Here is a 25,785-nt window from a genome sequence, read left to right on the forward strand (position 1 = left end):
TAAAAATTAGCGATTTTTTTCAAAGAACACCCTCTCATAATTCCAAACAATTAATACAATGCTATAACCAAAATGTGAAGAAAGCTTTCTTACACCAAGATTAGCATCGCGTTTAAGTTTCATAAGAAAATGTCTAATGCGTATAGAATTTAAAACTTCCGCTGTTTCATATTCCAAGTCCTCATCTCTAAGACGGCAAACATGAAAATCGGAAAAACAGGCAGGGATATTTCTTCAACAATGTTTACATTGTGATAGATTATCTTCAATGTGAATGAAATACGACATACTATTTTTTTTTGTCAAACATGTATACATTCTTGACTTTCAAGTGTTTGGTTTTGAGAATTCCTGATGAATTTAAATTAAAAAGCGCATCCATTTTTGCGAACTGTTATTTTAATTTTCAGGCAATATTTGTCAAAATCGTAAATTAATTTCTTTTTTTTTCTATTCTTATCATGAGTTAAAGATTTCATTAAATATTTCTTCTTTTCCTACATTAATTGTCATTTCATTGTAAAATAACTTTAAAAGGGTAAATTCAAAAGAAGTAGAAACTTTATCTAAAATGGTATAAAAAATCTACTTTTTGGGCAAACCAAAGAATGTTCGGAATTTAAGGCCAAATTGGTAGGTACTACAAAGTACTTTGACCGGGATAAACATGAGAAAGAAGGATACATGTATGTTGGATATCTCTACACGATGCATTAGATCGGCTAACGTCCCTATTTTGACTGAACGTATTTTTTATTTATAAATTTCACTCCGGCAAACAGAAGACCCTATTCGAAGGACAATAAATCGATTCATGTTCGATATGTTTTTGACTCTGTTTCAAAACGTCCTTCCGTTGACCCGTTAGACCTGTCATATGTGTATATGATATTCGAGTTTCAAAATAATTGAAGTTTACTATCTAATTAGGAATTCCAATGATCTAAATTCAATAACCAAAAAAGTCCGTAAATTAAAATGCTTTAAATTTTTGAAACTTTTACTTCCAGTATTCTGTGGGATGTTTTAAAATTGAACTGATAAAAAATGACATGTAAAAATATGGCCAAGGCTCTAATATAGCTTCAAAATGAAAACATTATTTGTCAACGTTATGAGGAGCTCTGAAACCATAGAACGGTTCTTCTGACACTCTTAGAACTGATTATGAGATTTCTATCATTGAACCGTTATAGGATATAAACTACCTTGTTCTAGAAAAGTGAAGAATAGTTTTATGACAGTTTATTCTGATAGTTCTGGAGATAGGTTACGTCATCATTCTTCGGTCTCTGGCATACCTGTCAACCTATGACAATGAAAATGCAGGTGATGACCTGCATAAAAGAATGAAATCTCAGGTCATAACGCGTACGAACTTTTTCGAGCTGAATTTCAGTATTTAGGGGACATTTTTCTTATAATTTATATAAAAGTTTCCAAAACATGTCCACATGGTTAAGTAATTTAAAATTGTACATATTATTATTTCATTGCACCTGGAGGCCGATTTGTGTTATATTGCCTTAATTCCTGTTCGTATTCTTTCCTTTACATACATTTGTGCAGCTTTTAAACAGCAAAACACTTAGAAGTTGATATTAGAGAATAATAAAATAAAGTTAAACAATTAAAGGAGGTATAGATGAAAAAAGTAATTTTCAAAATTTTTATTTTTTAATTGTTCTAAGGTAGAACAATAAGTAAAAGTATTATTCTGATATGTTTGTGCATTCAATTCATTTTAGATTTAATCTTTTTACAAAAAAAAAAAACATAAGTTTAAGGAGTATATTGTGAATTGACAAAAAAGGGGAAGTAACCCAAGTTATTTTTAAAACAACTTTGAAATACACAAATTATTTACGACCTAAAGCTAAGGTTATTGGTGTTAATTAACAGTGTGTTTGACACTAAAGCTGTCAAGTGAAGCCATGCACTGAAATTGGTCAGTTGAGCTGAGTTTACACAGCTAGATGAACTTCTTATCCAGGAAGAATTACGAATTTGCCGGTACTTCATTAAAATCACTTTATATCTAATCAGTCTGAAGGCTAAGGAATCCGGGTGAAAACGGGTTATTTTCCGAATTCCCGGGTTATTTGGTCACCCGGCGGGTGTTCCGGGTGACCCCTCAGAATTGTTAAAATCTCGGGTCACACCCGCAGGATCCGGGTCAGTTGACAGGTATGTCTCTGGCGGATATTTGTCTCATTGGCAATCTTACCACAACGCCTGATTATTTATAAGAACTGACCCCAATTGTACATGTATGTTTTATTGTGATCTTTTATCTTATGACTTTGGCACATTAATTTTTTTGTTGTTCAGTATAGCATTGAATAAGTGGGCATTAATTTTCATGCAGCTTTTTTTGTCAGAGGTAATGAATGTACAGGCAGTTAGTCAACAACACAAGACGAAACAAAATGTTTTTGTTTTATGTATTATTACATGTCTGCAATACACTTGATATTTTCAGCCTTTGACCATTATTACATTTACGAAATAGAAGAATATGGTGTAAAGATTTTTGATTCAAAATCTCAACTTAGTTGAGAAAGCCCCAATCAAAGGAAAAACGCTATTATTACTATTTGTCATCTTTAAGAACCAGTGATGCTTTTATCACAAAGCAATAGCTTAAATCTCTCTGCAAGCGAACTTATTTAACCTACTTCTTAGCGCTTTATTACACCTGACACGCAAATCAAGAGTGATTCAAATCCAAATATAGTGCAAATAAAATGCAATAACACAAAATAAGTATATATTAATTTCCAGTTTACCGTATCATCTTGTTTAAAATGTGATCAAGTACAATTATTTAAATACGATTACTCTATCTATATTTGCTAAATGAATAAAAGCACTTTACTTGCACTAGGCGTACCTGTTTTGTTAATTTCTAAAACAGGACGAGGAAAGCTACAACGAACTATTGAAAAAAATACTTTTGTCATGTATGAAACTTCCTGTTATATTCAGTTTACATAATCAAAAGTCAGAATAATAGATTGAAGAGGACCAAACAAACCTAAAAACAACAAGAATGTTTTGTAGTAAGACAAACTGTGCTTTTGCGTTTAAAAGATATCATATAAAACAAACCAAGAATTGACATATTCCATTTAGTTAAAGGAAAGGTTTTAATTCAAATGATAGGAATTCAATGAAGGGTTGATATCTCAAAAATTAGTTCAACCCCTCCACATGGCTCAGGGTGATTTAGTGCTTGATATATTGTATAGAAACTTGTTAAACTGTTGAACGCTAGACGTTTTTTTTATGCTTCTGCTTCTGTTTTTGTTTTTTGTATTTTGCTTCGCCTAAATGGTGTATATCCGGAATATAGCAAAACAATTCAAACGGAATCAATCTTGCTAATATATTTTGATTATGCCATACCCAATTTCAGTTTTTTTCAAACGACAAGCACTGAATTACAGACTCCTGACTTTGTGCAGGCTCATACAGAATGTGGCGGGGTTAAACTAGTTTGAAGGCGATAACCCGCCCCTAACCTGGGACAGTGGTGTAACAGTATAACATAAGAAAAAACTATAAAAAAAACATTTGAAAAGGGCTTAACTCATCAGATCGGTACAAAGCAGAAAGACATCTAATTAAGACTTTTATAGTATGATTACTAATTATTTATATTTATTTCAGTAAATTCGAATGAGCGTTTGGTACTGTCTATGGGACTAAGCTTTATTGCACTGGTCTTGCTTGCAAATTTCACAAAAGGTATGTGTACATTTTATTCTATTTGTAAAGAACCTAACACGATTGTAAGCACATGCACTATATAATCAATTTGACTAGCGCAAACCCTGTCTTTAATACAATATGCCGATTAAAATCTAAAAAAAAATCAGCTGACAAAAATAAAAAACAATAGTTAGAAAACTAATGATTGAGAAACACAAATCTCAATAAAACATGGAGTTTGAATTTCTAACTCAGCTGCCCCGGTAGAATCACCAATAATCCATTTTTACTGGTGTTGTCTGCCATTTGTGTCGTGCAAAATAAAACTCATGTCATTGTAGTACTTGGTGGATTTGCATATGGGCGAACAAGAAGGTTGCCCTGATACATCTCACATACTGATAACTTTGGTCACCATATTTTGTCACGGTCAAATAAGCCATGAATATTCGTATATCTTTCGAAGACATGACTTAAATATAAATATCATATAAGTGCGCATAGTTCAGCAGTTTTCTTGTAAACAAAAACTTTTCAGCAACAAAAAAAGTCTGACAGAACAAAGAATATCATCTGTTTAGGTTTTGTATGAGGTCGAACCAAAACTATGATCACCTACGTGTACTAGATCTACCGATTCAAATGAGTAGCATGACACATTTTAGAACCGAGAATATTATTGAGTTGATTTCATTAGTGAAGTATGAATTAAACATAAACATGGTACTATTAAGTACGCTATCATTTAAACCAGTACTAAAGTATTGATTTATCAATGAAAACATTACTTCTTTTTCTGTTTTTGTCTTAAGGAGTTTCTAAATTCATGTGTAATTACGTGTTTAGTTTGAAGTATACTTATTAGTTATAACAAGCAACCACGTGAAATTCATTTCAAAATTATTGAAAGACGATCAATTAAGTAGGATTAATCTTAGCAACCGACGATTGGTGTAATTAAACTCTCTTAACGCGCAGCGGGGGTCTAATGCTCATTGTGTCCGTCCGTCCGTCCGTCTATTGTTGATTCTCTTCTCAATTCGTTCATTTAATAACACTTATATTTTCTACTCCATCTAAATCAGTGACTTAATTTTTAGACGGATCTTGAGTGCCCAATAGCAGTATGCCCTTCAAATATTAACTTTGATCCTACATGACGAATTGCTTTTGTCGGCAGACAAAGGGTATCCGTGTCTCTTGCCTTCCGTAACAAAGAAATCAAAATATTAAACATCCATTAAACAATAAAAGGTGTGGAATAAACCAGAACAAAAGGTTAAACATGCTTTAGTATGTAATACTCCGAAAGATCAGCACAAAATGTCACACATCTATTATAAAATACAATATCGAGAAACCCCCGAAAGACCAGTGCAAAAGGTTAAACATCCATAGGGTAATGTGAGATGGAGACGTACCTCCTCCCACGAACAATACAGTAATGAAACACTAGGATCTAATCAGTAACAACGTAATTACCATAAGAGACCAAATACAACATAGAGTAGTGATGGAGAAAAACATAATCAATTTATTTTGCAGTAAACACATCGTAATACATCACTATTTACACTTACGCAATGAATGATGTAAGGGCAATGAGCAGCAGTTAAATACATGTATCTGTGCTGTTATTAGTCAAATTGTATGCTACAGTACTTTAATTTCCTGTTCATGGACTAATAAGGCGGATTATCTGTAATACCACTTCTATAACGAGATTGTTAGCCGAGAAGTCAGCTTTGATCATTTTAAGCCGTAATTTTATTTGAGAAAAAAGTCACTTGGCATGTAAATATATTTTGGTTTTATTGATTGCTTCATTAAGTTAACCATTTCTATATATATTTACAATAATCAACACACGTTTCCGTGGTAACCAATCAATAGAACCATATTTGACTTTTAAATTATAAGATAGAGAAAGAATGTATAGTTTTGATTGATAGTTGAAGAACACATTTTGATTAATTTATAAATACCTTATTGACGATGTAACAAGAGAACTAGAAATCAAGTAATTTGATTTATTTATAATTGAGCAGAAGTACGGATCATCATGTTACAAGATATTAAATTGGATTAACAACGACATAATGAATGGGACATTCGTATATATTAAATTTCACTTCTGGAATTCACTTAAAACAATGTATACTGTTATATTTTGGTCATTGATGTAATAATGTTGAAACCACATACTACATTATAGTCTTTAAATTTATTCATTCTTCATGTGCCTGTCCCAAGTCAGGAGCCTGCAATTCAGTGGTTGTCGTTTGTTGCTGTATATTACAGTTGTTTTTCGTTCATTATTTTGTACATAAATCAGGCCGTTAGTTTTCTCGTTTGAATCGTTTTACATTTGTCATTTCGGGGCCTTTTATAACGGACTATGCGGTATGGGTTTTAACCATTGTTGAAGGCCGTACGGTGACCTATAGTTGTTAATTTCTGTGTCATTTGGTCTCTTGTGGAGAGTTGTCTCATTGGCAATCTTACCGCATCTTCTTATTTTTGTATTTGTCAATATTATCATAATATATTATACAATATTATGATTTTTATAAAAATAAAATAGAACTTGTATCGTACGTACAGCGTGCAGCTTCTCGTGCACTCTCTTGCACTCTCGTAAAACACACCATAGAAAGTAAATAAAAATCTTCGAATGCTTTTTTTCAGCAAACGAATAAATTACGCTAACTAAAATAACAATAACGATTATCATATTAATATGAATATAACTTAAGAAAAAAAATCTTCCCAAAAAAAGTTATTCAGTTAAAAAAGTGAAACAAATACTTTGAGATTGCATTTTTTGTTTGCAAGAATCGACAAGGACATAAGTACTAAACTGCATATTTAAGACGCGATAATTGGATTTTGCGTTTTTTATCTTGCTGGAAAACATTAACGATGTATATGCTCAATAAAGATTTCTTTATAGCTGCAACTAAACACCAATTGTATTCTAGCTTAGCACCAGCTTCTTCAATTACACAAAAGACTTATAAATCTAGATCTATACAATTAGACAGTCAATATGCGAATGTCTTCAAATGACTTCTTCTTTTAGTATCAGTCATAAAAATATGGCTTATGATAAAAGCATTTACTTGGAATAGTTAATTTTGTAGTATTCAAATGTCTTTGGTACTCGAAGCCTCGGATAAGCTTTGCTCCTTTGCTGATAAATGTGTTACCATTGATAGAAGTATATATAGTGGTATAATTATGCACATAATCGAATTAAACATAATTTTCGCATTTAATGAAATTGTCGTGTGATGTATGTTCGGTGGCAATTTATCTTTTGAGCTACATGTATGTACGGTTTCGTTTCTGAAAGAAAAATGGAAAAATTGATTGAACTTTAAAAGAAATAAACGAATTTAATAAAGTTTTTTTTTCAAATCAACGATGTTTCATGAAGGACATAGGAACTCCCTGTTATAGAGGACTTGTATTTAAGTGATATGACTAAATTTCATTGAGCACAATAAAACATCCCTTGATTTAAAGTTGTAATAATACCCGAGATATATCAATTTTACCTCAACACCATGTTAAAAAAATTGTATCACGATATTTATACACCCCAGATATTTAAAATTTGAAAGTTACACTCTATTCTTTCATTATAGTTAATTTTCCTCTCCTTTAGTTGATGTGCCGATGACTCTTACGAAGTCTAAAAAGTTATCTTTTTGAATTGTATTTCTATTGGCGTGGTTACACCAGCCATTGTCACTTTTTTTAGAAAATAACAGTGACTGTTGTCAATGTCTTAATCATTCAATTATGAATAGAAAAATAAAAATGTTTAAAACAATAAAATGTCAGAAAGATTTTACACAAATGTTATCAAATTCTAACTCAGATTGGAAAAGCCCTCCATTGGAATCTGACATATTTTCATTTTTCTATTAACAGGCCAGAGCAACAATTTGAATGACAAGTTTATATTTCCTATGTACTCAGATGGCAGTGAAGATTGTGATATGGTAATTGAATTCAACATGATGTCTTTCTCGAGAACAGCTTTATACGCTACCATGACAACTAATTACAACGAATCCTACGATAATATCTTAGACAAAACACCATTTGTTATGCCTTTGAAACAGTATCTAGGTTTCAATGCTTCAAAAGGTTTGTAGAAATAATGTTAGCTATGATCTTTAATCATCTTAAAAGTAGAAAGTCGTACGTTTAAAGATTTTATTTACGCAACAGTTGCTATGAAGCTTTGTAAATTGTATTGCACATGCTCTGTCATTAGAGATAAAGGGAAATTTTAGAAAACTGATTCTTTTTTGTATGTTCACTGAGATGTTTAAAAAAACGAACCAATAAAAATAAAATGTCCTTAGTTTGCATATCAAGAAACTTAAGAAAAAGATAGTCTTTCAAAAAAGGGAGTATATTATGATCAAAAGAAAAAAGGCGAACAACAATAGTTAATAACACACTAAACAAAAAACATACGATTTAGAAAGAAAACCCATCCCTTAAACCCGGGTGAATTCCGGTGCTTTGAACGAACCATGATTCAATACCTGCTCCTCACGCCATTATACGCTTGAAAAAAAACTCCAAACCTAATGTATTGTCATCATGCAATAGCACATTGTAGAGGGGTAAAGGGAGTCTCGGCTCCCCTTATAATTGCTAAAATCGTGTTTTGTCCCTATGTAATTTCCAGGAGGAAATTGATAAGATAAAATATTCGTATATTCAAAATCAAGTTGTATCAAAAAATCTCGATGGCGTTTTGTCTTTTTACAGACAAATTTACCAAACCTTCAGTTGTTTTAAGTCTATGTTTTTTTTTTCGAAACATATACTAGGTTATGTTTAATTATACCCCTTAATGAATTTAAGATTAAATTCAGCACCTCGTACTTTTTTTGTGAACTAAGTAGCATAGTGTGCTTGTTTCACTTTTCTTTACCATATTCTACTTGGCATTTGAGATCCAACATTTTAAGTTTAAAGCTGACCCATTAGATTGAAATAAAGAAAAAACAAAATCGATTACAAATGCTTTATTTTTAATATTTAACATTTGTTTTGCACAGAAATTACCATTTACAGACACATCTACATCAACGTCTTCGAGTGATTAAATTTAGAACTTTTAATGTCTCATTTAAATCATTTCTACATGATTATTCAATAGAGAAGCGATAGATGAAAGAATTGACATTATGCCATATAATGCTGATTTCACGGGGCAATGGTTAACCAACAATGTATTATGAATTATCCTAGCTATTATTAACCGGATGTTGTTCATTTTTCCTGAATAAAAAAATTCAGTAACAATCAGTCATTTATGAATTTTCTAACGGGAAATGTCGCGTTTCCCCGGCACATGAATGCTAATGTAAAAAAGTGAAAGGTAATTTTTCTCTTAAATCTTTCTCCATCTTTAGAACATAGTGTTTATTGATTTTGCTTGAGTTTAGGATTTATGATGCCTCAAACATACACTTTGTATATACAGCTTGATTGTAAATTCCTTGAGGGGAGCAATTTAAACTTTTTGTGCAACCATGAAATTATCATAATGTTGTGCTAAACTGTAGGTATAATTAAAGCCCTGCGGTTAAGCCGTCGCTCGGTCTATCCAATAAAAAAGCTCAAAATATCTTAGTATTAGTAAGCTAAGAGGTATTATTCTAATATTTATAGATTATAACATGCCCTTTTCCATATTGGCCCTGGTATCATCCCGAGACTCCCATATCAGCCCGAGGCTTTAGCCGAGTGTCGATATGGGTCGAGGGATGATACCAGGGCCAATATGGAAAAGACATGTTATAATCTATTTATCACATATGTAAGTTCTGCAGATAAGAGAAAAAACTATTTAATTAACAATAACAGGTAAAATCTAAAAAAGATTTATAACATTTTATATTAATTTTTATCATTTACTGCAAACACATTTTTCGTAACATTTCCCCTTATTTTTGATTATGGTTGTACACAAAAGCGAGAATTTGGCATAACTGGGGCTAAATAGATAATAGTTGGTTGGACATTGTTACAAGTGGACATGGTAGCAGAATTATAATTATTTTCAATACAAACACCGTAATTGTTTGCCATTGTCGTTAAGGACGCAATGACGTCACGTCATTTGGAATCGGGGCACAATAACCAATAACCACTTTTTTGCTTCGGGCAGCAATGAGTAGGACAATTTTGCGGTTATTACATATGCAAAACCCAATTTTATCGTAACAAATATGTGATAAACATTGTTATATGCTATGTATTTATAAATTGAGGTTACTGCTCTTGGGCTGATATCATGACCTAAGGCCGATAAAGGGTCTGATATGAAAAATGACATGTAATAATCTATACTAGCTGAAGGACGCCTCCGGGTGCGAGAGTTTCTCGCTGCATTGAAGACCCATTGGTGGCATTCGGCTGTTGTCTGCTCTATGGTCGGGTTGTTGTCTCTTTGATATATTTCCCATTTCCATTCTCAATTTCATTATCATATACTTAGAGCAAATACCTTATAATTTTTTTAGTATGATTATAGCATTAAATTTCGATGGCAATTCGACGTCACTCGAAAAATTCCGGAAAATACACCTCAATGGTACGTTTTGAGTGAAAAAACTTAACAAATTAGGATAGAAAAAAAAAAAACAAATATTAGGAAACAGGAAAATATATTTTGAGTAATGCAAAACAAACGATAAAATAACATGCATTTTTTCAAAGTTTAAAAATTAGTTCTTGTATGTATTTCTTCTGCCGAGGTATATGATAAAAAGATCATTACATATCATTTTTCATATCAAAATCTTCATCGGCCCTCGTTCATGATATCATCCCTCGAGCCTGTTGGCTCTTGGGCTGATATCATGACCTAGGTCCGATAAAGGATCTGATATGGAAAATGCCATATAATAATCTATACTTATCAATGCACATGAAAATGAAATTTGTGTTCAACTTCCTTAATTTTTAATCATGTCCCGTATACTCCAAAGGCCAAAAAAAGAAGAAAACAAAAAAACAAATAGATAACAATAAATTAACGAATAAGTTATTTCTTTGCACGAACAAGCTTTTTCTCTAATCATGCTAATAATTCATTAGATATTTAATAGCCTGTTACTACGAAATAATTAGATCGTTTCCCAAATGAACCTTAATAGTCAGTGGTCGAAAGACCAACATCAATTAATCTATCAGAACCCAATTAAATGAAAATCTTTTTTTGTGGGGTATAAATTATCCATTAAAATGACTGGTTAGACTGCTGTATCAATTATAATTAAATCATGTTTGAATACGTGAAGGTTGGAAAATTATACGGTATTGTCTTCAACATAATTATACGATCTAGAAGACACGTATTTGCAGTCGAAAGCCAAAACCAGAAAGGATACAAACTAATTCCCACAGAGATTCAGATAAATGACTTTTTTATTCCGGTAAATTGACATTTATTTATAATCAATGGACGTTGTTTTCATTCAAAACAAAACACATCGTCCTTTGAATAAAAAAAAGTTCAATTACAGCGGACACATGCACTGATTTCATTAAACTGCGTTTTCTGCTTCTGAAATCACTTGAAAAATAGCTAGAACAATTCGAAAGGTAGTACTCTATTTTCTGGTAGGAGCAGTTGTAAAAAATTTCACTTCTTCGTACTATGAACATCAAAATTATTTATCTTGTAAAAATATTTCCTTTCTCCATTTGAACTGTACACGTATACCTAACAACAAAATTATTTTCATTTACCTGTGTTTAAAGTAATTGCAAATGGCTGATATTTTGGTTCAAGCATATTGTTTTTCTTAAATTGTTTAACATTTCACAGCGGTATAACATGTTACTTTAATTATTCTTCCCTTAGTTTATTTATTTTGTATTTACATTGTATCATAGATCAAATTTATTTGTTCAGTGTATGTTCACTGGTGTTAATATGTCTTTTGATTGAGTTAAGCCATTTCAATTGATATTTTATAGTGTGTCTTTCTATGTTGTGATGTAACACTATTGTTTCAGAGAAGGGTGAAGGTTTGGTACCATTAAAACGTTTAAACCCGCTGCAATTGTTTGCACCTGTCCTAAGTCAGGAATCTGATGTTCAGTAGTTGTCGTTTGTTGATGTGGTTCATAAGTGTTTCTCGTTTCTCGTTTTTTATATAGATTAGACCGTTGGTTTTCCCGTTTGAATGGTTTAACATTAGTAATAAGTTGGGGCCCTTTATAGCTTGCTGTTCGGTGTGAGCGAAGGCTCCGGGTTGAAGACCGTACTTTGACCTATATTGGTTTACTTTTATAAATGTTGACTTGGATGGAGAGTTGTCTTATCGGCACTCATACCACATCTACTTATATCTATAGACATTAAAAATGAGTTAATACTCAGAGTATACCAAATTCCCCAAATCGTCATCTTTTTGTGAACGTTTATTGGATGGGTATAGCTTTTAATGAGACAATAAAACAACGCTTTTAAAAAATAACATAGCACTTTCCGTTCCGTGGGCTGAATTGAAAGGACTTTTGCCAATCTGTGGCTAAAAGATAATATCGGATATAAAACGTTTAAGTTAACGGTATCACATATTTTCATTAAACTCATCAAATCACAAAATAACCGCGATTTCAATTCGTTGCTTTTGTACATTCAATTTCGTAAAAGCGATAACTTGAGATCCAAAAATATTGGTGAAACCCCGCTGTAAGGTGCATGTTGTGTCTGTTTCGGGTCAGAAACTCCTTCATGGGTTATCTTGTTATTTCTTAATGTTATTATAAGTTAAAGAACTTATGGTTTTGTATTTAAAATAGTATTAAAAGCAATATTAAACTCAAAGGTAAATTCAAAAAGGGGAAGTCCATAAAAACTGACAAAATCGAACGTTTATCAACAGATCGAATGGGAAACAATTGTTATATTCCTGACTTAGTACAGGCATTTTCCCAAGAAAATGGTGGTTTAAACCTTTTAAACTTGTATGTTGATCTAGTATGGATGGTTACTCAATGTGAATTGTGTCCTTTGAAGGTATAACTTGTACTTGTAATTACTGAAAGCTTTGAACCAGACAGAGTGAAGCTACTTATCAACAGCTTTACGTAAAGATATTTCTGTAATTCCTTCTCATTTACATTATTTCTGTAATTCCTTCACATTTACATTATTTCTGCAATTCCTTCACATTTACATTATTTCTGTAATTCCTTCACATTTACATTATTTCTGCAATTCCTTCACATTTACATTAATTCTGTAATTCCTTCACATTTACATTATTTCTGCAATTCCTTCACATTTACATTATTTCTGTAATTCCTTCACATTTACATTATTTCTGTAATTCCTTCACATTTACATTATTTCTGCAATTCCTTCACATTTACATTAATTCTGTAATTCCTTCATATTTACATTAATTCTGTAATTCCATCACATTTACATTAATTCTGTTATTCCTTCACACTTACATTATTTATTTAATTTCTTCACATTCACATTATTTCTGTATTCCTTTACATTTACATTACTTTTTATTTCAGTTTTTACATGGAATGTCAATGACACAGTATCGGCAAAGATTCGGTGCGAGTACGGTGATGTACTACATCTACTTGATTCAAATTCGTTAGGAAGGAATTATATAGTTTACAGTGACAAAGATTATTTTGTGACAGTTTATGGTACTGAGGCTAATACTAGCGTGACTATCAGTAGCATAAATAACACAGTGATTGAAGCTCATAGACTTGATGTCGGAAATACTATAACTTTTGATCCAAATTCGTCCGATGTTTATCAGATAAATGCATCGGGCAGAATCGGAATTATTTATAGTAACGTAGATATAACCAGAAACATTGTCTGTGATCAAAATGACGATATTGTTTGGGAAATGATTCCTCCTATGGAGAAGAATGGAAAGGAATTTATGATGCATATACCTAATGTAGAAAGTGCCTTCTTGGAAGTTTTAGGTGAGTCATTTATAGACCACACGACCCGAAAATAAACAATACAACACAACACAACATATTGCACCGTGGCGATGGGCTTATTTGTTGAAATAATAAATTTCAGTCTTCAGAATAACTAAGTTTTTGCCATGGACAATTGCACTAAATAAGTTTCCCATTATTGATATAATATACTCTGAGTATCCGATGTTTTCCACAACAAACAAACCTTTCTTTCATTTCTTGTTAAAGATTACGATGAAACTTGTTTCTACAATGGAAAATTAACCAATGTAAGTTATCAAACTCGGTATGCCGAAAAAACAACCAGTTCATGAGCTATACTGAATTTCAGATATTCAGAATTCCTATTCAAACCAAATGTGTTCTTTTCTTGTTAACTAGCACTATTTTTCGTAGAAGGCGGTTTTCAAACATAGGCTCTTACAAAAGAAAGAAAATTAGCTAGCATGGGTTACTTTTAAATCGCATTCCGGTGTATAAACTGTATCCTCTCACCAACAATTCAACGTTTGGTCGTATCTATCACAATGTGTTTGAAAAAAAAGATGCAACAGGTACCTTCAAGTCTGCTTTGTGATATGACTTACAACTGAAAATTGGCAATGAGGGTGGCTTTAGAACTTAACAATACGACAAAACAGATGATTACAATTTCTTATTGTTAACATTCCATTTCTATGTAGCTACATTCCAGAAGTACCTGCATATAGATTATATATCCCCCAATTGATTCTGAGCTCTTGTTTTCCATCCTGATGTGTTTGCTAGACGTTTGTTGCTTCATAAAGCTTGTAAACCAAGATTTCATAATGAAGTTGAATCCATCTGGTCTGAGATTTTGTGGACGCCATCATGATTTTGTATATTTATGTCACAAATATTGTCAAATTGTCGTAGCCAAATTTAATCCTCTTTTTGTAGATTCGTACATCAACGAATGCGACATATCACTTGATTTTTTATTTATAATGACCAACACGACGGATGGCACAAGTCTAGCAGAGAATGCTTACCCTATTAGAGAACCTGCGTTCATCCCCGGTTTTTGATTGAGTTTGTGTTACTCAATTTTGAGTTTTTCTGTGTAGTGTTATGTGGTTTTGTCTATTCGTTATGTTTGAGTTGGTCATAGTTTGTTTTCCACGATATATAGGATTTGAATGAAGTATTTCTTCTGCTGTTTTCTGTTATTTTGTTTGCAGATGTAAGTCTATCATTAAACAATGCACTACCACCTTTTTCATGTTGTTGACCATTAAAAAACTCCTAAATGGCGATTCGATAAAAACGGGGTTAATATTCAATTCATATATTTGCAAATGACGGACCAAAATGTGTGTTGCCAATACAAATATTTTTCTCAAGGCAATAATCGAGATTTAATAGAAGTATTTCCTATGGACACTACATTCAAAGTATTCCAGTAAATTTTGTGAAATTGTCTTTCCTTTTTTAAACAAACAATACGCAAAAGACCCTTTTTAATTTCACCAGTAGCATTTAAATAAAACGATAGAAAGTAACTACCCGTCAAAAGGAAGGATACAACGAGCCTCATATAATGTCGATGTCACTTAATTTAAAACTCTATTTTCAATAGAATCAGAAACTTCCAATTATGTCAAATCTCGCTAGAAAGTAATACAATGACATCCAAACAATTTAAGATTGCAACTGAAATAACTCTTTAATACTTCTTACTACATACAAAAACATTGTTTGGTACACATGCATTAAAAACTCGATAGCTACATTTCCATGAAATTAAAATGTTTTTCTGTCACGGTATAATTTAAAAGCAATTGAAAGACAAAAATATGGCATCAAAATAGAAATCTATATGCAGTTGGATAATTTAGTAAATGGCAAACGTTAATGCATTTGAATATGACACTTCGAAAGGTAACAAACTCTGTTTTCTACTTATAGGGTATGAAGATGGCCTATTAAAGCTGCATTTGCCGGATGGACTGAAGACAATTAACTTAAAAGCTTTTGAACGTAAAATGATAAATGTTTCTCATGCACGTGACGTTCACATGACTTCTTCGACACATGTGTCAGTTTTCAGCACTTTGAACCTAACAACAGACACGAATCGTACAGCAACGAATATCTTAAGTGTTTTCCCAGCAGAACAATTTAATAATTGTCTATATGTGACGATTTTCAATTGCACCAACAACGTTTGTGGTTACCTTGTAACCGAAAATGGCATCCACAGTATCAGTCTATATAATATGGAAGGGAAAACCGTTCAAACATTCAATACATCAGATGTAGATCAAAATAAAACGACTGCCAGTTTTGAAATCAGTGTTATTTCGGATGGCATCTATTTCTTACTATCAGAAAATAGTTCTGTACACATTATTTTTTACTATGTGAATTTGAGCCATGGTAGATATTACCAGTCAACAAGTTTAGACAAGACAAATTGCGACATATTCGTTTTTTCGCAAACACCTAATTTTAACGAGGAAACTAGCGTTTCGACAAACACCTTAGTTGAGAAAACTTCTGTGCCAAATGACAATTTATCTTCAACACATTCTATAAACAACGTTTCTGGTGCTTATATTGAAAACGTAACCGTTTCTTATTCCACGATTATACAGTCACAAAATAACACACTGATAAACCAATCTGCTCAATCTGTGCCAAAACTTGGATCATTGTCCTATTTAACGTCAAACACTTCAACTCAAAACGAGACTACTGCAGTTCAACAAATTAACAACCGTTTGATATTCCCGTTTATGTACGAGGAGATACCGGACGATGATAGTGTTCTAAACACATATTTAATAGCTGTGATAGTATCCTTATGCACAGCCATATTTGCAGTCATTGCTGTTATATCAACGTTTTTGTTGCTAGAAATCTTACGTAGGCGACGGCAGATACGCAACACTAAAATAAGACCGTTTGTATCATAAAACTATTATTGCAGTAAATTGACACAAAATACTTCTTCCATAAGCTCGCCAACCAGATAACGTGACATTTAGCATGAAAGAAGAACTTTATGTTTCAGTACTATTAAATTATTTGTTCGACTTTTTGGTTTTGTCAACAATAACAAAATTCCTTTCTTACATGACAGTTTTTCCCATTCGTTTGATGTGTTTGAGCTTTTGATTTTGCCATTTGATAAGGAACATTTAGTTTTGAATTTTTCTTGGAGTTCGGTATTTTTGTTAGTTTACTTTTTTTATGTTTGCACCATCATTTTTTCTAGTGTTTTTATATCCGTGTTATCCCTAATTATTATGTAGACATACCTATTTTCTAAATAATCTGAAATTACTTTTTTGCTATAAATACATGATTTATTACAGTTGTTTGTCATTGTGAAAATAAAAGGTGCAGAGAAACAATATATCGCAAAAACATTTAAATGTTCGGTGCAGATGAATTAAAGCATTTCAATTGAAATCAAAATAAAACTACGACAATGAATGACAAATCGTTGTTTAGAAGGGAACCTCAAACATTTTAGAGGTTTAAGTAAGAATCTGCCGTGTAAACCTGTAGAATTGTTTTTATTTTTGAACGGTGATGTAAATAAGAAATATCTCTACACTCGAATTGGTATTTCTGTTTTATTCAGTATCGTTCATACGAGTTACTTAGTATCTTGGATTGAGAAATGTTGCTTTTCGATTGCAATAATAAATATTCAGAATAAACATGCCTTACGAAATTGAAAAGACATTGGCAACTGTTTCAGTGATGACTCATTTGAAAAAAGGTACCGTTTTGCCTACGGATTAGGGTTTTCAAGAGGAGTCAGTTTTATTTTTTCAGTAAAACAAAGGAAGCCGAGGTAACGCAATAACCTTTGATATGTAAATGACAAATTTATAGCATATAGATAGTATGAATAAAGACGTCATGATAATTTACGTATCAAACTCGTTACAGACCAAGTGATGAAAGGCCCAAGTTATTTCTTCATATGTAGATAGATATAAACGAAGATGTATATCACCATATAATAAATGAAATAAGTAGATGTTAGCCTGATTTCTATTGGTGATCGCCATTAAAATTAAAAGAAAATACTCATCATTTGATTCCTTTTAGTGACGTTGCGAGAGTTAATATTTAGGAATCCAAAATAATTTTGTAGCTATTCATTTATATTCATTTGAGATAAATTCTTAAGACAATTATATTGGATTAATGAAAAATACAGCTTGTTTTTACGAAATCAATTCATGTGTTAACTCAATCATAAACTAATCATAACATACTTGGAATTCTATTCAATGTTTGAATGAGTTTGCCGACTGATCACATTTATACATTTCTTCAAAAAGACCTTACTACTATACAATACATTAAATATATTGATACCTGCAGTGCGATTGTTGTCATGCTAAAAACCCAAGGTCTCTGAAGGGTTAACGGAAAAGATTGTGTGCCATAAGAAAAAAACAGACCTAGTTCTTAAAGAAAAAAAACAAAGGCTTTATCATTATTTTTCCAAAAGTTTGTACCCTAAAATTTATTTGTTAAATCCTTTTTATCGATAGATTATACATATACAAATGTAAACACTTTACTATATTCACCTATTTGATTTTAAATTTATAAAGAAACTAAGGTTTCAACTCCCTCAGGCAAAGTTGACCTTAGACGAATATTTGCTATTTGGTCATATAGCTCTTCAGCTGTTTCTTATACACCCTTGGCCTTCAAACATTCGGCTTTGAGCGTTCTTAATGGAAGTAAATCCAGAAAATCACTTCGAACGCATGAAATTATATCCTGTGTTTTCATGTTTTTGGACTTTCGATGTTCCGTTCCTGATCTGCATTTGTAGAATATGTAAAAAGTAGTGATAGTATAACATATTGCGTTGATAAACTTGTATTTTGCTGAACAATTTGAAGGTCCTATTTATCCATTTGTCCCGTGTCTCCTTGTAAGGATAGTATTTCATAACATATATGACAATCTTCTTATAACCTTTCATATTTCAAAATATTGAACATCAGAAAATCTGTTTTGAATTCGATAATTGTTTTGAACAAATGTTGAATTGTGTGTTGTGTCGATTCATCATGGTTTCCCCTAAGGCACTCTTATTCAAGTTTTACATCAATAAGGTTTTTTCAGCAAGATATAGCTATATAAATGGTTTTTGCAAAATTTCATTTGTCTTCATTAGATCTATACTGTCATCTGAAGTACGTAGGTTTAATGGGAAAGTTGTGTATTGATAAATTGTTTCAAAACACGAGAGGTTTAGTGTATTCTAGAAAATGTAGATGACTAAAGTACTATAAAACAGTCAGTCACTATATGCACGATATTTTTAGGTAGAATATACAGGGATATTGTTGCCGAAAGACAAACTAATATTGAGACATTTACGGGACATTGACGTTAGAGTATTTTTCAATTTATTGTCAGTTTTAGCTTCAGTTGTTGGGTATTCATTTCATTTGGACGAAACTTTATGCGTTATCCCTATCAATACTTCATTATTTCTACAACTTATGTTTGAAAACCATTGTTACAAACCCCAATTCAAACCAATACAAATTTTCAGCTATCATCTCAGATATTGCTAGTCACAAACTGTTCAAACTAGTTCGCATTGAAAATGATAAAAAGGAGAAAATATTCTTTCTAAAACTTTCCTTTGCCATCAATGATATCGATGCCATCAACTTCGGCAACATCCTTTAACATAAATCAGTTCACTCCAAAAAATATCTCCCTATTTAAAAGACCAGTCTGTACCATTTCTTATACCTACCCCAAACCAATTTCAACTTACATTTTCAATTAAAAATACGTTTTTTCAGGATCTAAAGAATCTTGACTTCAAGTCAAAACCTCCTGACTGTACCTGTGCTAATTCCCCCTTCTCATATAATCCGGCTGGCCACGTTATTACTGGTGACCTAAACATTGTCAATACTACTTCTCCGCGAAATGTGTTATGCAAATGCCAGAAATATCGTGAGTCTATCTCCATCAATTGGAAACACAACTTCAAAATACTGATAGAATCAGTCTAGGGTTATGTCAGGCAATGGGTTTAACGCAAGAAAAACACGTAGATACTATTTTCCAATGGATTATGACTGTGAGGTTGTTGATACAGATCAGAATTAAAAAAAAAACTGAATGGGTCTATAAATACTCATGCTATATCATTCTTTAAAGACCCAAATGTTTCAAAACAACTGCTCTACCCCCAAGACAAATATGTTGTTGATCCCGCAGATAAAGCCCCAAACAACAAGTATTACCTATTCAAAATTATAAGACAGATTGAAAGCGTTGGTCTTGTTTAGTTTCATAAAAAATAATGGCCAACATAATAAGTATCTTGTATTAGGGATGGATAAATCTTACTTTGTAAAAAATCATTCTGATTCAAACAAAACATTCTTTGAAACTGACATTATCAAGATGCTTGATTTCTTGATTGACAACATATTTGTTATGTTGAGGTTACGTGTTTTTCAACAAACAATTGGCATTTCCATGGGCACCAACTGTGCTCTTTTTTGCCGACTTGTTCCTTTATATCCCATCGAATTTGAAATAAAGGAAACAAAAGATACAGTAAAATCTGCCTCATATCTTGACTTACATCTAGAAATTGATTATGAGGGTCGGTTGAAAACAAAACTTTACGACAAAAGAGATGATTCCAGCTTTCTAATTGTGAACGTTCCATTTCTATGTAGCAACATTCCAGCAGCGCCTTCATACGGAGTATATATCTCCAAGCTGATAGGGTATTCCAGGGCGTGTATTTCCTATCATGATGTCCTTGATAGAGGGTTGCTGATCACAAGGAATCTATTAAACCAAGAGTTCCAAGTTGGTTGACCGTTATGGAATATCCGTTTCACAGATGACGACGGATATGTTCCAATTGTCGTAACTACAATCCCCTCCCTTTCCCCCGAAGTTACCGACCGAATTACACTTATCACCGGGTTTGCACTTACATGAGCAACTAGGTAGTAGCCACACGTAAAGAAGGATCTGATTACCCTTCTGGAGCACATGAGATCACACCCAGTTTTATGTGGGGTTCGTTTTGCTCAGTCTTTAGTTTTCTATGTATTTTGTGTACTGTTGTTTGACTGTTTGTCTTTTTCTTTTTTTAGCCATGGCATTGTCAGTTTATTTTCGACTTATGAGCTTGAATGTCACTTTGGTATCTTTGGCCTCTATTTTTCAGGAGGGATATAGCAGACGATGCTAAAGCGGCAGTCAAAATCCTTAGTCGAAAAAAACATCATGGCCGGAAAAAATAAAATAAACATACAACAACCCATACAACATTAAACAAAAAACAAAAGACTGCACCAGTAAATGAATTTTATTCTTAAACGGTAATTTTTATCTTTAAATCACACGAAAAGAATTAAACTAAAAACATTTATGTTCCTTGCAGTCAAATCAGTATTATATAGTGGCTTGTCAGACATTTCAGTGCGTTGTTGTTTTATACAGGTAAATAATGAATACGGAACAGTCTGAACATAGCTCGAATATGCCTTAATTGAACGAAAGCAAATTGTCCAAACAGTACTACATTTACTAAAGTGCGTAGGTTTGAAAATTGACTGATTAATTACATGACTTAATTATTTATTGTTTACTTTTTTAAGAGCTGTTCAGATTAAAATTACCGATTCAGTTGAAAATGGATTTACAAGTGCCGGGCAACATACAACCAAGAAAATCCGTTGGTGAAATCAGTTGCTCCATAAGGGTTTTCTGTTCCTGTAACAATAATGGCACCTGTAGTGTTGCCCCTAGAAAGTTAAAACCCAGTGCTATCTAGCATTTGTATCTGGTAACTGTTATCAGACACAGGGGAAACATTCCTGGTGCAGTTATTTTATATTATAATAAATAAGTAGGTGAGTCGGTTAAACAAAACTTAGTTATACTATATTGCTATAGATCTAGACAGATTGAGACTATTTGAGCATTCCAAACTACAAATCTAAGAAAACCTGCCAATACTCAAAATATACAAAATTACAAATATACTGAAACAACCCGTACATTAAATCGGTTTTAATTGGAAGAATTCATTTTCACAGCACAACTTTCACATAAGAAATATTTCGATTTTATTTCGTTGTAAAATCAGATATTTTTTAAGATATATATATTAAAAACGAGAAATGTAACATAATAAGTATTTATATAAAAATATGCAGATTTCGTATGATCGCCAATGAGACAACTATCCACCAAAGTTCAAATGAAGTGATTGAAAGTTTGTTACAAATACTCGATCACTGTATTTTATACTGTAAAGGCTGTCTTAAACGATCAAATGTGATGGCGCAAAGACTCCACTCTTAACACATAGGACATCAAAGGTTGTAAATGATGTATCGACGTAGGGTATATATATTTGTTGTAACAACATTTATTATTTCTTCAAATGGTAAAGTTGTGTCACACAAAAGTTAGGAAAAAACCAACCAAAGTTTTTGAAAAAATTGTATAAATTCTCAAAACTGAAGTAAGCAAATTTAATGTTTAAATGTGGTCTCGTGTTTAATTTGACAAAATAGTTTAGTAATGAAGCAATTCCAAAGTGTAATAACTAAATAGCGATACGCTTTTAAGTTTTTGACTTCGTGTTTACTTTATAATAGTGTATACAGACTCTTGTAGTTAGTTTAGTTTTGTAAAATTGCAATTTTTAGATACCCAACTCATTAAACAGTCTTCAAAATGAGTCGCTCACATTTACAACTTGAGAATAAAGTAAACCATGTGGAATAGACGACAATGATGAATGTAATTTACCAAGCGATGATATATTTTTATTTAATATTTTTCCAGTGGATAGGTTTCGGTAAAATATCAGTATTTTGTGTCGAATTTTTTGTCCTGAATTATTGATAGAAGTGTTGAACGATTCTTATGACTTTTCGAATATAAAACAAAAGTATAATAACATGCTAAAATTATCGATAAATATGCGCGTTTTTAAACGTTTGACAGATTAAAAAAAACATTTCACTAAACACATATGTAAGAGTGAAATCACTTTGTTTTTATTTGTCTGTTTCAAATAACAACTCACTGTTACTATCTTCTATTTTCTATTCAGTTTTTTTTTATCTTCAATTCATTCAAACCTTGTCTTAGCCAGTTTAAGTTCATCAAATAGATTTATTATATCACATATATGGAGCTAAAGGTCCAATCTTCTTTATCCTTTCGATGTTGTTTTGTTTAGTACACACATAGTATTTGTGATTCGTGTAGTATGTACTAATATCTAACATAATCTTCTTTTAGTCTACGCATTTTTGATTAAAGAATACAGAACGAAAACTACAATGATAATAGAACATTGAACACAGATTTACAAATCAAGCAATATAAATCTTATATGTATCCGTCTTCTTTAATACTTACATATTACTGGATAGAGATTAGAGTTCTGATTGTAATCATTACATGGCTATACTATGAATTATTTTTCAAAGATAGAAATAAAATGAGTGTATACCACTCAGATCAATTATTTGTTATATTTGCAAACAACAACTAGAAAATTTCCTTTTGCAGACATTTCCAAGCATATGTAAAATAGAACAGTCAATTATTGATATTGATATCTTGATGGTAGATGAAATAATGTACGCATTATGGTATATGATCTTAGATTTACTTTGCATATAAGGTTTACATTGAAAAGACATCACGATTTTCTGAATTGTACATATGTAAATCCACAACCTTAACGTATCCCGTTTCTCTAAATCGAAAATCTTTGATAAAAACATCCTTTCATATCTTGCGTCTAATGTTAAGAATTTAATATAACACTTTATCTTTATACATTTGTCAGGAGTTCATGTTGCTCAGTCTAAGGTTTTTAAGGACTTATTTGCATTTTTTGTAATGGCTTTGTCAGTGTCTCTTCGGCTAATGAGGTTGGAATATCCCCTTGGTATCGTCTGCGTCTTGTTTTCATCCGGTATTGTTACTATCCAAAACATTCCACTTATAACTTCATTTGTTCAACAACTGGTAAAAACAATGTCATTGTCCTGTAATGTTACATACACATAATTGTGTAGTATTAACATTTTGATGTTTGAGATATTTGCTGAACTCCTGTTAGCAAACGCATACTTAGGGATGTTCTACTACTGTAATTAATGATAACACTATACATTTATCTAGCTTGTATAATTTGTCTTTTTAATGGAGAGTAGTCATTTTAAGTGCATTTGAGATTCTAAGTGATAGTGACTTGTAATGTGCCGTCTACTATATACAGTAAATGAACAGCAGTGGAACGGTAAGAAAGTGATTTTTACCGTGTGATTATTAATATTTAACTACGACAAAATGTACAGTGTAAACAAAATTCATTTGCATACCATGCTTCACTAGATCGCAATGTCAAAAAGAAGAGGGTGCATGCCATAAATAAAGGAAACAGTGGTATACCGCTGTTCAATAGTCATAAATCGATTAAGCGAAAAAAAAAATCCGGGTCACAAACCAAAACCGAGGGTAACACATCAACTATAAGAGGAAAACAACGGAACAACAGACACACTGAACTGCTACAAAAACAAACACCAACATACATAGAAACGGACTAATTGATAACAACTTCCATATTCCTGACTTGGTACAGGACATTTTAAGAAACAACAATGGTGGGTTGAACCTGGTTTAATGGCTAGCCAAACCTCCCTCTTATATGGCAATGTTAAAAATACCGCTAAAATGACAACATTTCGAGACAGGAATACAGTACAAATAAACGCAAGAACACCCAGGACAGAGAAATACACAAATAAATAATATAATAGTACATTACAGCATGTAAACCACAGAATAACAACGGACACCTTCCATAAATTTACGACAGTACACCAGGACACCACAATAGAATTATATACTGTGCGTCACACGAATGTCTTAACGCCACAAAACGTGACGTATTTTTTGTGACGTTTATTTCATCACAATTATAGAATTGAGATTGAGTTTGTAATGGTGTTATTTTATGTATTTTCTAACCATGAAAAGAATATAAAGATTGAACTTTATTTTCTAACCATGTCGGTTTTTCTTCTAAATCAAAACTGTGTAAAACAGAAAAAAAGCCTGTGCATATAGTTGCTTTAAACTAAAAATCATTTGAATAAACTAGCTGATTAATTATCTTAACTTTTACATACATATGCAGAAAAAAAAATAGAATTCAAACCATAAACGGTAAGACATAACACAATATTAGGTGTTAAGTTGATTTTTTATGGCATAATAGGCAAGAAATATAATGATCATTTTCTTTGAAAAAATATAAATTTGCACTTTTATATCAAACCTAATGTTTTTCCTATTTTCGCTTAATTCAGTATAATGATATTGCGAAAATTACAACGTTAAACATTTAACCTTAGAATTCTGTTCTGTTATATTATGAAAAGTAAAATAACAAAACAACCGAACTCCAAGGAAAATTCAAACCGGAAAGTCCTTTATCAAATAGCAAAATCAAAAGCTCAACCACATCAAACGAATGGAAAACAACTGTCATATTCCTGACTTGGTACACGCATTTCATCATGAAGAACATTGTGGATTGCTCCTGGTTTTATAGCTATCTAAACCTCTCACTTGTATGACAGTCATATAGAATTCTATTATATTGACAACAATGAGCGAGCAAAACAAACAGGCATAATAGGTAAAAATGTCAAGAATTTGGATACAGCAGCCAACATCGTGCCAAAATCATAATCACCTGAACAATAATACTACGTTATATCAGTTTGTTATGTTGTCATGTGTATCACTAAAATATAAACTATAAAGCATATAAAAAGTCCAGGTCTGCAAGGTCTTATCTTGATGTTTTTTTCGAATAACATTGTTTCTAGATACATGCTAGAATTTTATGGTAATTGCATTTGAATAGTGATAGATACGTTTTACGGAATCAATTGAAATATTCTATAACTGTTTAGAGTAAAGGGACTTATAATGGAAAACAGATGTTGATCTTGCCCC

The 25,785-nt window shown here is 32.0% G+C and overlaps 1 protein-coding gene across 2 annotated transcripts in view; it reads left to right on the forward strand.

Moving 5' to 3' along the window:
* LOC127705674 (uncharacterized) overlaps positions 1-17,635 on the forward strand; it is a 46,745-nt gene extending 29,110 nt beyond the window's left edge. For both annotated transcript variants that reach the window (XM_052210016.1, XM_052210015.1), the window contains exons 3-6: positions 3,673-3,750; positions 7,654-7,872; positions 13,294-13,728; positions 15,661-17,635. In XM_052210016.1, the coding sequence (XP_052065976.1) occupies positions 3,673-3,750; positions 7,654-7,872; positions 13,294-13,728; positions 15,661-16,670 (1,742 nt within the window). In that variant the 3' untranslated portion in view covers positions 16,671-17,635. The remainder of the gene's footprint in view (positions 1-3,672; positions 3,751-7,653; positions 7,873-13,293; positions 13,729-15,660) is intronic.
* The last annotated feature ends 8,150 nt before the right edge of the window (positions 17,636-25,785 follow it).

Source organism: Mytilus californianus, unplaced genomic scaffold (genome assembly GCF_021869535.1).
Source record: "Mytilus californianus isolate M0D057914Y unplaced genomic scaffold, xbMytCali1.0.p SCAF_6, whole genome shotgun sequence".
Taxonomy (NCBI): domain Eukaryota; kingdom Metazoa; phylum Mollusca; class Bivalvia; order Mytilida; family Mytilidae; genus Mytilus; species Mytilus californianus.